This window comes from Saimiri boliviensis, chromosome 6 (genome assembly GCF_048565385.1).
Source record: "Saimiri boliviensis isolate mSaiBol1 chromosome 6, mSaiBol1.pri, whole genome shotgun sequence".
Taxonomy (NCBI): domain Eukaryota; kingdom Metazoa; phylum Chordata; class Mammalia; order Primates; family Cebidae; genus Saimiri; species Saimiri boliviensis.
Genome location: NC_133454.1, coordinates 57052460 through 57065708, shown reverse-complemented (window position 1 = coordinate 57065708; position 13249 = coordinate 57052460). Strand labels below are relative to the sequence as shown.

The 13249-nt window shown below is 46.8% G+C and overlaps 1 protein-coding gene across 3 annotated transcripts in view; it reads right to left on the bottom strand.

Moving 5' to 3' along the window:
• Positions 1–13249, bottom strand: part of SORL1 (sortilin related receptor 1) — a 177232-nt gene that overhangs the window by 140054 nt on the left and 23929 nt on the right. For all 3 annotated transcript variants that reach the window (XM_039470514.2, XM_039470515.2, XM_039470516.2), the window contains exons 3-4: positions 9669–9794; positions 1129–1290 (exon numbers count right to left, since the gene is read on the bottom strand). In XM_039470514.2, coding sequence (XP_039326448.2) covers positions 1129–1290; positions 9669–9794 — 288 coding nt within the window. The remainder of the gene's footprint in view (positions 1–1128; positions 1291–9668; positions 9795–13249) is intronic.

Genomic DNA, 13249 nt, shown 5'->3' with positions numbered 1-13249 from the left:
ATGGTGGCGATGGCTGCAAAACAAAATGAAAGTACTCAATAAAACTGCATGCTTAAAAGGGTTAAGATAGTAAATTGCATGTTATGAGTGTTTTAACACAAAAAAAGGAAGGGAAAAAAACTGTAATGGGCCCTGGTAAGTAAAGATGAATGCAGAGGACACCAGCTAAGTACAGAGCCCCACAGGGAATCAACTGAATACACAGGCTGTGGCAATGAGGAATTAATTTGCTGATCTTTGCCAAAGCCCCTCAACTTCCACAAATGGAACCTGAAGGTTCCTCTGGCCCTAGCAACCATGTATTAAGAAGTATGAGACCCAAAATAATAATAATTCCCCCTCCACTGGTAAACTGACCCAGCCCGTACTTAGGTTACTCCCTAAGGCAAGCAAAGGTAAACAGACCTTTGTTTTGGTTAAACAACCTGCAAAGAAATGTTCCAAGGTTTCTCTGAGCAGAAACATTCAAGGCTCACTGTAAATCCGATCATATAGGATCTACAAGTTTCAAAGATTTTTGCCAAACCAATATCCTTGACTTGGCAAGTTTCAACCTTGAGATATAAATCTTACTCAGGCTCTTTCCTCATCTCTCAGATTTCCTTCAAACCTGGGTTGAAGGAGGAAAATACACACATTTATATGATACACATGCATGCACTCAAAGGAAGACAATTACAGTTAATGGTAACTTCAAATAAATGGGAGGCAAAAGCAGTGTTTAAGGTGGAGGATGGGGAAAGCAGAACAGAAATTCAATAAGAGGTCCCAGAAGAGATCAGACTCCAGCCTTCTCTAACTGGCTCACTCTCTGATTAAATTCCAGAGCCTCAATTTACCCCAAGGGCTAACAAAGGTGCAGCTGCATGAAGAAGGGCACGACATTTAACTCACAGGGGCCTGCCAACTACCAAGTGCCAGGTGCTGATGGCTGGCTGGGCTCCCAACTGCAAGTGCCAGGAGGAGGTATTTTTCCTGAGCCCTGGTAAGTGAAATAGCAGCTACAAAGGCTAAGCCTGAGAGGAGGGAGAGGCACGAGGTGAGGTCACTCAGAGGACACATAATCCACACAGGCAGAGGAGAAAATTCCAGAAGCTCCATGCAACTGTGTTCCAAAAGCTCTCTTACCTGCTTGTTGGGGTGGGACCTGTCGAAGCCCAAGAGAAGGTTGGATGCCTTACTGTGTAGGAGGAGATCAGCTGCCCGAAATGGGATGGAAAAGCCTTGGAGGGTGTTGCAGAAGTCAAACGTGATCCAGAGGTACTGGGCGTAAGCGTCTGCAAAGATGTACTGCAAGGGAAAGGAGGTAAGTTCAAAGCAGGCCCTGGCCAGAGCTGCCCAACACTCCCCTAAACCATAAGCGAGTCCACGCGAGTCCACACATGTGCAGGGGCCAACTGGCACCAACAGGCACCATGGCCTTACAGGGCTTCCACAATGGCTTTCTCCTCATCTAATGGCAAGAAAAAGACACTGGTGCACTCCAAACAAGGCTCAGCAAAAGAGGGGGCCTGGAGATGGACCAGGATGAAGCAACAAGGTAGGCTTGTTTAACTAGGTAATGAAGCTGGTCAAACCTTTCTACTTTTTCCTTTCAATGGAATTAGCAATTCCCATTCCCTAGTGGGTCACTCGGACACAGTCAGGGGGTAGTTACTGGCATCTGGGACAGGGAAGTCCTACTTTTCAGATTGGCTAAACACAGATGGGACGGCTGAGTCTCCCGGCATCCTCCAAGCAGCTATGGGACATGGCTTTCCGGGAAAAGCACTAAGATCACTTCCATCTAAGAAGGTTAAGTTTCTCCTTCTTGCAGCTATGCTAGGTGACCGGCAACTTGGGGGACCAGGCTGCCACTGTGGTTGGCAGGCTCACTCTGGGGCAGAGCAGGAAGTAGCTCTGGTGAGCAGGGGCCTCATTTTAGCTTCTTCATGGATGAGTGAATCTGAACAAGTTAGACTGGTCAGCAGCTGTGGCTGAAAGAGTTCCCTGGGGAGGATGCAGGCAATTCAACCTAACACATGTGTCCTACATTCCCACCATGGACCAGACACTTAGCAGCTGCCACGAAAGCCCAAGATGCCTTCCCTCAAGTAGCTTGAAATCTAACACAGGACACAGACATGTCCAGGGCTAACCATGCGTTAAGAGAAAGCGAGGCTGAATGAGAAGCCATGACCAGAGTCCTATGAGTGCCCCTCCAGATTGAGAGATGAGAATGCTTCCATGGAAGAGGTGGGCCTTGAAGGGCAGGTGAGACTCCCACAGGGAAAGAACATTCCACATCCAGGGAAGTGTGGGTTTGGGCACAAAGGGGGAAAAGAGATACAGCATAAGTTTGAGGAGAGTTTTTTTGTTGTTGTTTATTTGTTTGTTTTTGTTTTTTTGAGACAGGGACAGGGTCTCAGTCTGTTGCCCAGGCTCGAGTGCAGTGGCATGATCACAGCTCGATGCAGCCTTGACCTCCCCAGGCTCAGGAGATCCTCCCACTCCAGCCCCCCAGGTAGCTGGGGCTACAGGTGTATGCCATCACACCCAGCTAAGTTTTTGCATTTTCTGTAGAAACAGAGTCTCACCATGTTGCCCAGGCTGGTCTCAAACTCCTGAGCTCAAGCAATCAGCCCACCCCGGCCTCCCAAAGTGCTGGGATTACAGGCATGAGCCACCACACCCAGCCAACAGTCTTGAGGGCCTGAGAGAAATGACTGGAAAACAAGGCTGGGAAGCACAGACGATGTAAGGCCTCGAGGACACACCTGGTGAGACCCAGAGGCCAGTCCCGGCTCCTGCAAGAATGAAGAAGGCTCAGGAGATGATGAATCAGAAACTAGAGCAACAGGAACCTGGTTCTACCCACAGCCAGTCATTGACATCCTAGAAGTCCAGCAATCCAGCAGGATCAGCCCAGGACACTTTCTCTTATGGACTCCATCTGAAATCTTTCAGTGCCACAGCCTCGGTGTGGACTTTGCCCTTGTCTCATGCTGCTTTCAGCCATGCTCACTCCTTTACATTTGCACGCTCTCCCCAAATCCAGACCATAAACTTCCCAGGAACATATTTTGTGGATTCACTCTCTCATGTTTCCACTCCAGCATCTCAGGTAAATCTCTAAACTCTCTAGAAGCATCATTAAATCAAACTGGAAAAGGCAATAAATGTTTTGAAAGCAAAAACTACAAGAAAATGCAATGTAATAAAAAAAACAATTGTGATCCTAAGAGGATCATCATAATTTTGGGCATAAAAGTATTCCCTAGAAATAATGTAGTCCACCTTCCTGCTCCCAAACCATGTAGGTTGTCGAGGAAGGAAGCATTCTCAGTTTGGAAAGATTTCCCCAGAAGTCTCTTCCATGGCTTCTGGCAGTCTCACTTTTGAGAATCTAAAAATCATGCAGCCAGTCCTAGAATGTATTATTGTCCATGGTTATAGCTAAAGGTTTTCAAGAGCACTTACCATGTGCCAGGCACTGAGCTAAAAGTTTGGCATGCCCTATCTCATTCAGGGTTCACGATGACTCAGTGCTTTGGATATTACTATTATACACTCTCTTAATTATGAGGACACTGAGACTGAGAGTGGGTTACTGCCCAACATGACGCAGGACTAGGCAGCATTGACATCAATATCTGGCTGGTTCACATCCCGCCTAACAGCTCTTCTTCTAACAAAAAGGCAACATTTCCTGAACTTCATTCATAGGTCTTACCTGGCACTATTTAACTCATTTGTATGCCTTCTCTCCTAATCCACGACACCTTCTCATTTCAACTCTCCATCCCCAGTCCCTGACCATCTCAAGGCCTTGATTCTCCTCTGCTGGCTCCTCGGTCCTCCCCACTCCCTATACTCACATAACCTCATTCTTCTTCCATCCTTTGCTGCTAACTTTGGCTTAATCCTTTCACAAAGCTTCAACTACTGCCCTTAAGAACAAGCATGGGGCCAGGTGGGGTGGCTCACACCTGTAATCCTACCACTTTGGGAGTCCAAGGTGGGTGGATCATTTCAGGTCAGGGGTTTGAGACCAGCCTGGTCAACATGGCAAAACCCCATCTCTACTAAAAATACCAAAAATTGGCTGGACACGCCTGTAATTCCAGCTACGCAGGAGGCTGAGGCACAAGAATCATTTGAACCTAGGAAGCAGAGGCTGCAATGAGCCGAGATCACACCACTGCACTCCAGCCAGCCTCGGTGATGGAGTGAGACCCTGTGTCAAAAACAAAAAAATAAGCATGGCATGCCTTTCAAATTTAGTTGAACCCTGACTTCTTACAGAGATTCCATTTTTGTTTACCTTCTTTATCTTCTTACCATCTCCACTTTTGATAGGCCCAGATACTTTCCTATGCACAGAACTGAGTTCTTCAAAACTTTCCCACCAAAACCCAATTCTCCTTCCCGGTGTCCCAAGTCCCCTCCCAGCCACGCCTTCTCCCAGCCCCACTACTCACAAGCAGAGAAGGGTTTTTACTCCAATCCCTCCCTTTGGCCCTCAGTCTCCATCAGCCACCAAACCTGTTTTGTTTTCCTTTAAAATCTTTCTGAAAATGTGTGCCTTCCTTTTCCTCCCAGTGCTACTGGCATGGCACATGTCTTTACTAGAGACTAAACAAACTAGAGGCAGGCAGTGGGTTTCCTTCATCCTGGTGTCTTCCAGGACCTAAATGAAATGCTTAGAGGATGATATGAGGTTGGGTTGAGTGACCAAGCAACTTCATCACTACACTGCCACAATAGTTCCCTTTCTAGACTTTTCTCTAATCTTTCCCTGCTGAAAGGGAAAGTCATGAATGTTGCCGGAAGACACATTTCCCTTCAGGACACTATTCATTTACTCCCCTACTCAAACACCCTTTACTGGCTCCTTTCAGCCCTCAAGGCAAAAGACAATCTCCATCTTCAGACCAGGCGTGTTTGACATTGCACAGCAGCTCAACAAAAACTCTTCCACCACCGAGAAATGAATCTCCTTGCTGTCCTGCACAGAAACCACATGCTGGCACTTTGCAGATGCCCTTCTCCCACTTAAACTCTCCCACCAGCTCTGCTCTACCTACTGCGGTCACATGCCCATCCTTGAAGCTAGTATCTAATCCTATGTCCCTCATGAAGACTTGACTTCTATGATCCAACCTCATTTAATTCCCCTAGCTCTAATTGTAGGTTCCATTCATCACTTGAGCACGTGGTACTTCATGCTGTGATATAAAGGGTCACATATGCACATGTCAGGAAGACACAGAGTATTATTTTATTCTGACTTTTAAGTCCCTGTGCTCCCTGGCTATCAAGTTTACTGGAGGCCAATCGTACAGACTGACCAAGAGCTGACTTACAAGGTGCTTCCCAAACTATGCAATTTCAGGAGTGCCTTTGTGTACCCCAATCTTTCCAACCCTGTTTGCAGTCACTTAATATTCCAGAGGAGCTTCCTCTTTTGGTTTATAGCTATGTTTTCTCTGCAAATACAAATATCTCTGGAAAGAAAACAAACTAAGCCTAGAATTTATCCACAGTCTATCAGCATAAGTGACTTTCTCCAGTTTCAAGTGGAGAAACAAAGAGTACAATGGGAGGAGGAAGGGCAGAGAAGGCAATGAAGGAATGTCCCTCTAGAAGACGGGAATGAAATTTTACCTAGGACCAACCTCTGCCTGAAAAAAGGCAGGACTGGCTCTTGCTTTTGCTGAGGTAGAGGCTGTGAAACCTAACTGTACATTTAGTGGCCTTTTGTAAAAAGTACCAGATATGCAGTGGCACACGCCTATAGTCACGGCTACTGGGTGAGACAGGAGGATCAACTTAGCGTAGGAATTTGAGGTTACAGTGAGATATGATTATATGGCAGAGCAAGATCCTGTCTCTATTATTTAAAAAAAATCAATAAGTAAGTAAATAACAGAACACTAGACATATCTCAGTATTGTCTGACCAATCTCAGGGGCCCCACAATATTGGTGGAAGTACCAAGTGGCCAGCACTGCACAATGGTTCAGGGCAGCACACAGGGGACCAAGAAGGAAGTGGGACTGCTGACTAATGCAAAAATAGACCCAAAACTCACATGGGCCCACAAGCACTCCATCTCCACTGCAAGGCAAAGACTTTGGTCTGGAGCTGGATGCCGCACTAGCACTTTCTCTCCCCTTCCACAGGCGCTCATGCTCTTGGACATCCACACCGCCCTTTCCTGACATCTCAACCTTTCTGAGAAGCTCCTAACATTTCAACCATTTCAAATGGTCCTTGGCAGCTCACATTTTCACCTGGGTGATTTGCCTAGGCTGAGCACCCTGCTGTTGACTGCAAGGCACCTAGTCTTGTGTGATTTTTCTCAGGAAGTGGTAGGTCTGGTGGGGCAATTTCCCTTCCAGGGGACAAAGGCAAAAGCAATCAGCACTGTAAGACTCACCATTTCCTTCCTGAGAGTCTGGAGGGGTGGTGAGGAGCAGCCTCCTCTGGGGAATTAGAAACTGTCTACAGAGAATGCTGCCTGCCTAACCCACTCAGCCTATTCCAGGCCTGAGGTCCAACTGTCAACAAATTCTCCAAGAAGGCAGCCTCTTTTCTTCTGATTTCTTCATCCCCACCAACTCCAAAGAATATCCAATTCACTCATGAGAATCTAAGATGCACCACTGAAAGGTAGACAGCACTTGGGCTGCAAACATGTCACCCCCATTCCACTGTGCAGCTCCTAAACACTTTATTTCAATCACCCTCCAGTTCCCCTTGCTCCGGCTCCAAACACCACGGCCCCTGCTCTGCTCCTTCTCTAGACCCAGTGCTTCCAAAACCCCAGTCCTCTGCCTACACTAACCCTCCTCCTCTAAGTCCAAAACATCATCTGTCTGTCTTCTGACTCTTCAGACTTGTGGTCTTAGCAGTTGCTCACCGTGACCTGCGACAAGCAGGAAGGAAGCCGGAACCCACCTAGAGACATCTGTGCACTATGGAAGAAGCTGGGGAAGAGATGGAGCCTACTTATAGACATCTGTGCTCTACAGAAGGAGCTAGGGAGGCGGGGAGGCAGAGATGGAGCCTGCCTATAGGCATGTGCACACTATGGGTGGAGCTGGGGAAGAGATGGAGCCTGCTTATAGACATCTGTGCTCTACAGAAGGAGCTGGGGAGGCGGAGATGGGGCCTGCCTATAGACAGGTGTGCACAATGGGAAGAGCTGGGAGAAGGAGATGGAGCCTGCCTATAGGCATGTGTGCACTATGGGAGGAGCTGGGGAGGTGGAGATGGAGCCTGCCTATAGACAGGTGTGCACAATGGGAGGAGCTGGGAGGAGGAGATGGAGCCTGCCTGTAGGCATGTGTGCACCATGGCAGGGGGTGAGTAGGAGGAGATTAAGCTGAAAAGAAAGATTCCCAAGGGATGATAGGGCATTTTGAGGCCACCTCTGCAAGAGTTAGCTGTGCGACAGTGTGTATATATTGCAATCATCATCACCATCAGATAAGTACAACCTGATAAAGTGAGAAATCCAGGTGTTATTAGGTTGATGCAAAAGAAATTGCAGTTTTGATCATTACTTTTGGTAATATTTGATTAGGTTTTTTTCAAATTTAATTATTTAAATTGGCATAATATTACACATATTTATGGTGTAGAACATGTTTACAAGCATACATACACTGTGTAATGGTTAACTCTGGCTAATTAACAAAAGCTTTCCCTCTCATAGTTATTTTTGTGTGAGAACACAACATCCACTCTGTATTTCCAAGCATACAATACATCAGCAGGTGTTACTTGATTCTTGAGAGGTGGGGGGCATACGGATCCATCCAAAGAAGAGGCAGCTATGAGCTGGACCTGGGCATGGCTCCCCGGCTCACGGAGGAGCGAAGGGCAAAACAAGTGGCAGGGCCCACCCACCTCTGGGAGTCCCAGGGACCAGGACTCCAGGCAACACTGCAGTGGGGCACAAAGGCCGCCTGGGCTGTCTATGGGGTCAATTCCCTCCAACAATTTCCTCCCTTGCTTTTCATCTCAGAAGGAAAAATTACTCTGTCATCCTAGAGTTAGATTACAAAGGGAAGTTTGCTCCTAACTGCCATTCTACTCTGAGATCATCAGGCAAAGCTGATATTTTAACAAGTATGTACCAGTAATGACTATTCCAGTTGTTAAAAAAAAAAAAAAAAAAAAAAAAACTGCTCGGTACCACATGGTCAACAACCACTGCCCTGAAACCCTTAAGTGGCCCCTCCTAAGCCCCCACCACATACACTTTCCATGGCCTGGTCCCTTCCCCAGGACCTCCTGAAAATCCAGCAACTCAAAAGTTAATGCATGGCCCAGCAGGGAACATCCAGGATCCAGCCTCCTCCAGACAGGATTTGTTCTGATTGGTCACTGCCCAAGCCACACCAGTTGCTAAATATTTTGAATGCAGCCCCTGCTAAGAGACCTCAAGCAACCTGAGAAGCCAGCACTAGGGAGTGGACGGAGGACCCTGTAGATCTTGCTTGCTTGTTCCTTTCTGGACGAGCAAAAGCTTTTGCTGCTAGAAAGTTTCTCTTAGTTTTTCTACCAACGGTCTTTCCCCAGAAGATCTGGCCTGGAAACAAACAAGGTAACACAACAGTGGGGAAGAAAGCCATGAAATACAGCTCTCTGAGCTAAGAGCTACCTAACGGGCAGGAAAGCCTTGCTGGCTGCTGGGTTCCAGCCCTCCCGCCTCCACCTCCCTGGGGCCCAGGGTCAACGATTTCTTCAAATCAAATTGCCTAACTGAAGAAACAAAGCCCCCAGGCCAGCCACCTGGGAAAACAAAGCAGGAAGCATAGCAATATCTGCTGCCTTGGTTTTCTTTTCCACATCAGTATAGGTTCAGAGGCAGGGGGAAGAAGGGTGCACCAACACACACACACAGGTACCCGCACACACACAAGCACACACATGCACACCGTTACCCACATGCACACAAGCACCCACATACACAAGTACTCACATGCAGACAAGCACACACACACAGATACCCACACACACCCAAGCACACACACACACACACACACACACACACACACATGCACACACAGGTACCCCCACATGCACACAAGCACACACACACACACACACACACACACAGGTACCCACATGCTCACAAGCATGCACATGCACACAGGTACCCCCACACACGCACACAAGCACGCACATGCACACAGGTACCCACACATGGACACAGGTACCCACACATGCACAAGCACACACACACACACACAGGTATCCACATGCACACAAGAACACACACGCACACATAGAAGCACACAGGCGGGCACATTGATAGTATGTTGGAAAACATGAATTAGCCTGCAAGGTCAGTCCCAGTGTAGCTGGAAACATTTTTGCCATCTGCGAGTTGGGCAAGGTATTATAACAGTTGGCTGATTTTCTGTGGTTTAACCTGCCATTGTTTGTCTAGAAATCCTGCCTGACCAGTACTTGGCCTGCCTGATGGTGCACAGACCCACCTTGAGAACAGCAGTCTGTCACAAACACCCAGGTGAGCACAAAAACAGTCACTAGTCACCAGCCATGCTGCAAAGATCACAGAGGACACCGTCTCCTAGCTTCCCCTTCAGTACGGCAATCTTCCCAAAACCCCATCCTGTGAAATCAGGACAGGTGGGATGGCCATTCCTTACCCGCTTGTTGTCCGCAGGGCTGTGGTAGAACTGGGCAATCACAGCTTCACTCCTGTTTCCCACACCAAAGTTTAATTTGTCTGAAATTTTCTTGAATGATTTTCCATAGTCATAAGACACATACACCTGGAATATAGATAAAAGGAGAAGAAAAAGAAAGAGTTCATGAGAAAATGGCAGAAAGATCTCTTTCAAACATCCCATCCTGGATCCTGAATATGGCTCCCATTAGGTCCCAGATAGGAAATTACAGTTACCAGACAACCCATAAAGGTGAGGCAGGGCACCTATATGTCTGTCCCCAAGTAGGTGGCAGCAGAAAGCATGGGGGCTCTGTAGTCCCTGCTGCTTGGAATACACAGGCCTCTTTTCTGAAGCCAAGGCAAGTCCCTGGAGCAGGAGACAAATGATAGAAACAATAATAACCGCCTCACCATGGCCGAGTTAAGTGTTGAACAAATTACATCCAGAGGCAGAGAGAATGCGGCTAGCTGAGGGAAATGGAGTTGAGGATTTGCTTTGCCATCTGTTGAACTGTCCCCAGAATGTATCTAATGCTTCATCCTTCTGCTGGGAAGTTCTGTTCTTACAGCATTCCACACAGAAGAAAAGAAAACCCTCATGGGTCTCCAGCACAAGAGACAGAAATGAAAGGCTGCTGGGTGACGTGAACTATACTGGGAGCAGAATCCCTTCTCCAGCACTGTGTTTTATAACTCTGTAGGACAGAACATGGTAACAGCGGCAGAATCCACAAGTGTGCCAACCCTATTTGTTTCTCTGCTGCATCCCAGTTTCTGGCTATGAGGTCATCACAGTGACAAAACATAAGAATGTTTGTCGGCCAGGCACAGTGGCTCAAGCCTGTAATCCCAGCACTTTGGGAGGCCGAGGCGGGTGGATCACAAGGTCAAGAGATCGAGACCATCCTGGTCAACATAGTGAAACCCCGTCTCTACTAAAAATACAAAAAAATTAGCTGGGCATGGTGGCACGTGCCTGTAATCCCAGCTACTCAGGAGGCTGAGGCAGGAGAATTGCCTGACCCCAGGAGGTGGAGGTTGTGGTGAGCCGAGATCGTGCCATTGCACTCCAGCCTGGGTAACAAGAGCGAAACTCCGTATCAAAAAAAAAAAAAAAAAAAAAGAATGTCATTAACTGAGTGCTCGCTATGTGAAGATAAAGTACTGACCTCTTCAAATGAATGAGCTCAGGTAACTCATCAGTCCTGCATGGCAAGTGCAATTATTAAAATTGTTTTACAGATAAGACATTAGAGGCTCATGAGGTCAGTACCCTGCCAAGGTAACACAGGAAGTAAGTAGCAAAATGGAATTCTGATGTAAGCTGCCTGCCTCCACAGCCAGAGGTCTCAGGCCATTATCACTGCAAGTAACAAATAGGAGAATGAAGGTCTCAGATGTTTCATACCCATCTGTGAGATATGAAATATAATTAATATAATCAGTGGGTTAAAAACAGCCCGATAGATGAATATATTAATAATAACTTAGTTATTTTTCAAATGATCATGGAAAGGGGACTGGGACAAGCATTAAAGAAAAATGAGGCCAGGTGCATTGGCTCACACCTGTAACCCCAGGTTTTTGGGAGACTGAGGTTGGAAGATGGCTTGAGGTCAGCAGTTTGAGCCCAGCCTGGGCAACAGAGTGAGAACCTATCTCTACAAAAAAACACAAAAATCAGTTTTGCATGGCAGTTTGTGCCTGTAGCCCCAGTTAGTTGAGAGGCTGAGATGGAAAGATCACTTAAGCCCAGGAGTTTCAGGCTGCAGTGTGCCGTATCACACCACTGCACTACAGCCTGGGTGACAAAGCAGGGGAGGGGAGGGCCGGGGAGGGCCAGGGAGGGCCAGGGAGGGCCGGGGAGGGGAGGGGAGGAAGGGCAGGTGAATTCCAAGTAGGGCAGGGTGTATTCCCACCCTTGCTCATCTGAGTTAACAGCAAACCTGTTTTTAGGGTTCCATGTGAGCCAGGTATTGTCTAGATACCATACAGACAAAGACTAATAAAAGACATAATTTTTAGACACAATGGGCATGTAAACATGTAAATGTTTATAAACAACACCCTATGTAAACACAAAGTATGTAGAAAGGGAATAGAGAGCACATGCAGGTTTTTAATGCTTACTAGACGTTAAGGTTAGAAGAGGCCAAGACAGAGCCTCTGCTTTTATCTGGGTCACAGTGGAAGAAACTATTAGAACACACAGTATGTGTTCCCAACTACCAGATACACAGTAAGGGGCTACCACAAAAGCAGCTTCAGAAATTGTGCAGGCTGAGAGTTCACAGATAATCTGAGTGGGTAAAACGACAAAATAGCACTTTCTCACTTCCATTCTGCTGGCCAAGAATGGACATTAGTGTCCTGGTTAGGTTCAAACATCACATGGAGCAAAATAATGGCTTCTCGAGAAGGGAACAAAGGCACCTTCCAGCTCTGACATCCCATAATTTGATAACCCATCATGATGTATTTCTTCAGGGGCACATTAAGGTAGCATTTTTCAGTATGCAATACTCCTTCACAAACGTTCTCTCTCTTCGTCTGAAAAACCAGAGTTAGTCTCACCTTTATCTCTTTCAGTATACCTGGAGCATAGCAGGTACTCAACAAAGAATTTTTTTTGTTTTGTTTTGTTTTGTTTTGTTTTTTTGAGGCGGAGTTTTGCTCTTGTTACCCAGGCTGGAGTGCAATGGCGCGATCTCGGCTCACCGCAACCTCCGCCTCCTGTATTCAGGCAATTCTCCTGCCTCAGCCTCCTGAGCAGCTGGGATTACAGGCACGTGCCACCATGCCCAGCTAATTTTTTGTATTTTTAGTAGAGACGGGGTTTCACCATGTTGACCAGGATGGTCTCGATCTCTCGACCTCGTGATCCACCCGCCTCGGCCTCCCAAAGTGCTGGGATTACAGGCTTGAGCCACCGCGCCCGGCCTCAACAAAGATTTCTAGAATGAATCAATATCATTATAAACCAAAGAGCAAGTAAACAAATGTGACAAATAAATGAGTAAAAGAGAATGAATTGAATGAATCAGTGAGTGACTAAGAGATTTTCATTTAATAGATAAACAAAAACTAAGATTCCCAGAAATGAATAGCTAGCCCTGGGTCATAACACTAGTAAGAGACAAACCTATGACAGTTTCTTCCAATTCCACGTCCAGTTGTCTTTCTATTCCTACAAGTTACCTTCTAGGAAAATGTTCTCTTCTCCATCTTAACGTTTCTGTGCTAAGTAGGAAGGTCATAGACCAGATCTACAGGCCAAGCACTGGAAGGAGTGCTGGCCAGCAGAGAGAAAAGACCCAGGTTAACCAAGTAGAGAGCCTCCCTAAGATTCTCAGCTATGCCACTGCCATTGTACACAGGGAGGTAAAACCATCTTCACTATCAAAGAGCCCTTCCTTACTTCTCACCTACAAACAAAATCCATCTCTGGGTCTGCTACTTCATAGAAGTGAAAAGCAAGTATGTAAGAGTCCATCCTCTGCCTGAAGGCCATCATAAACTGCTCATCAACTTTCCTTTCCTTGGCCAGGTTGAAAAATT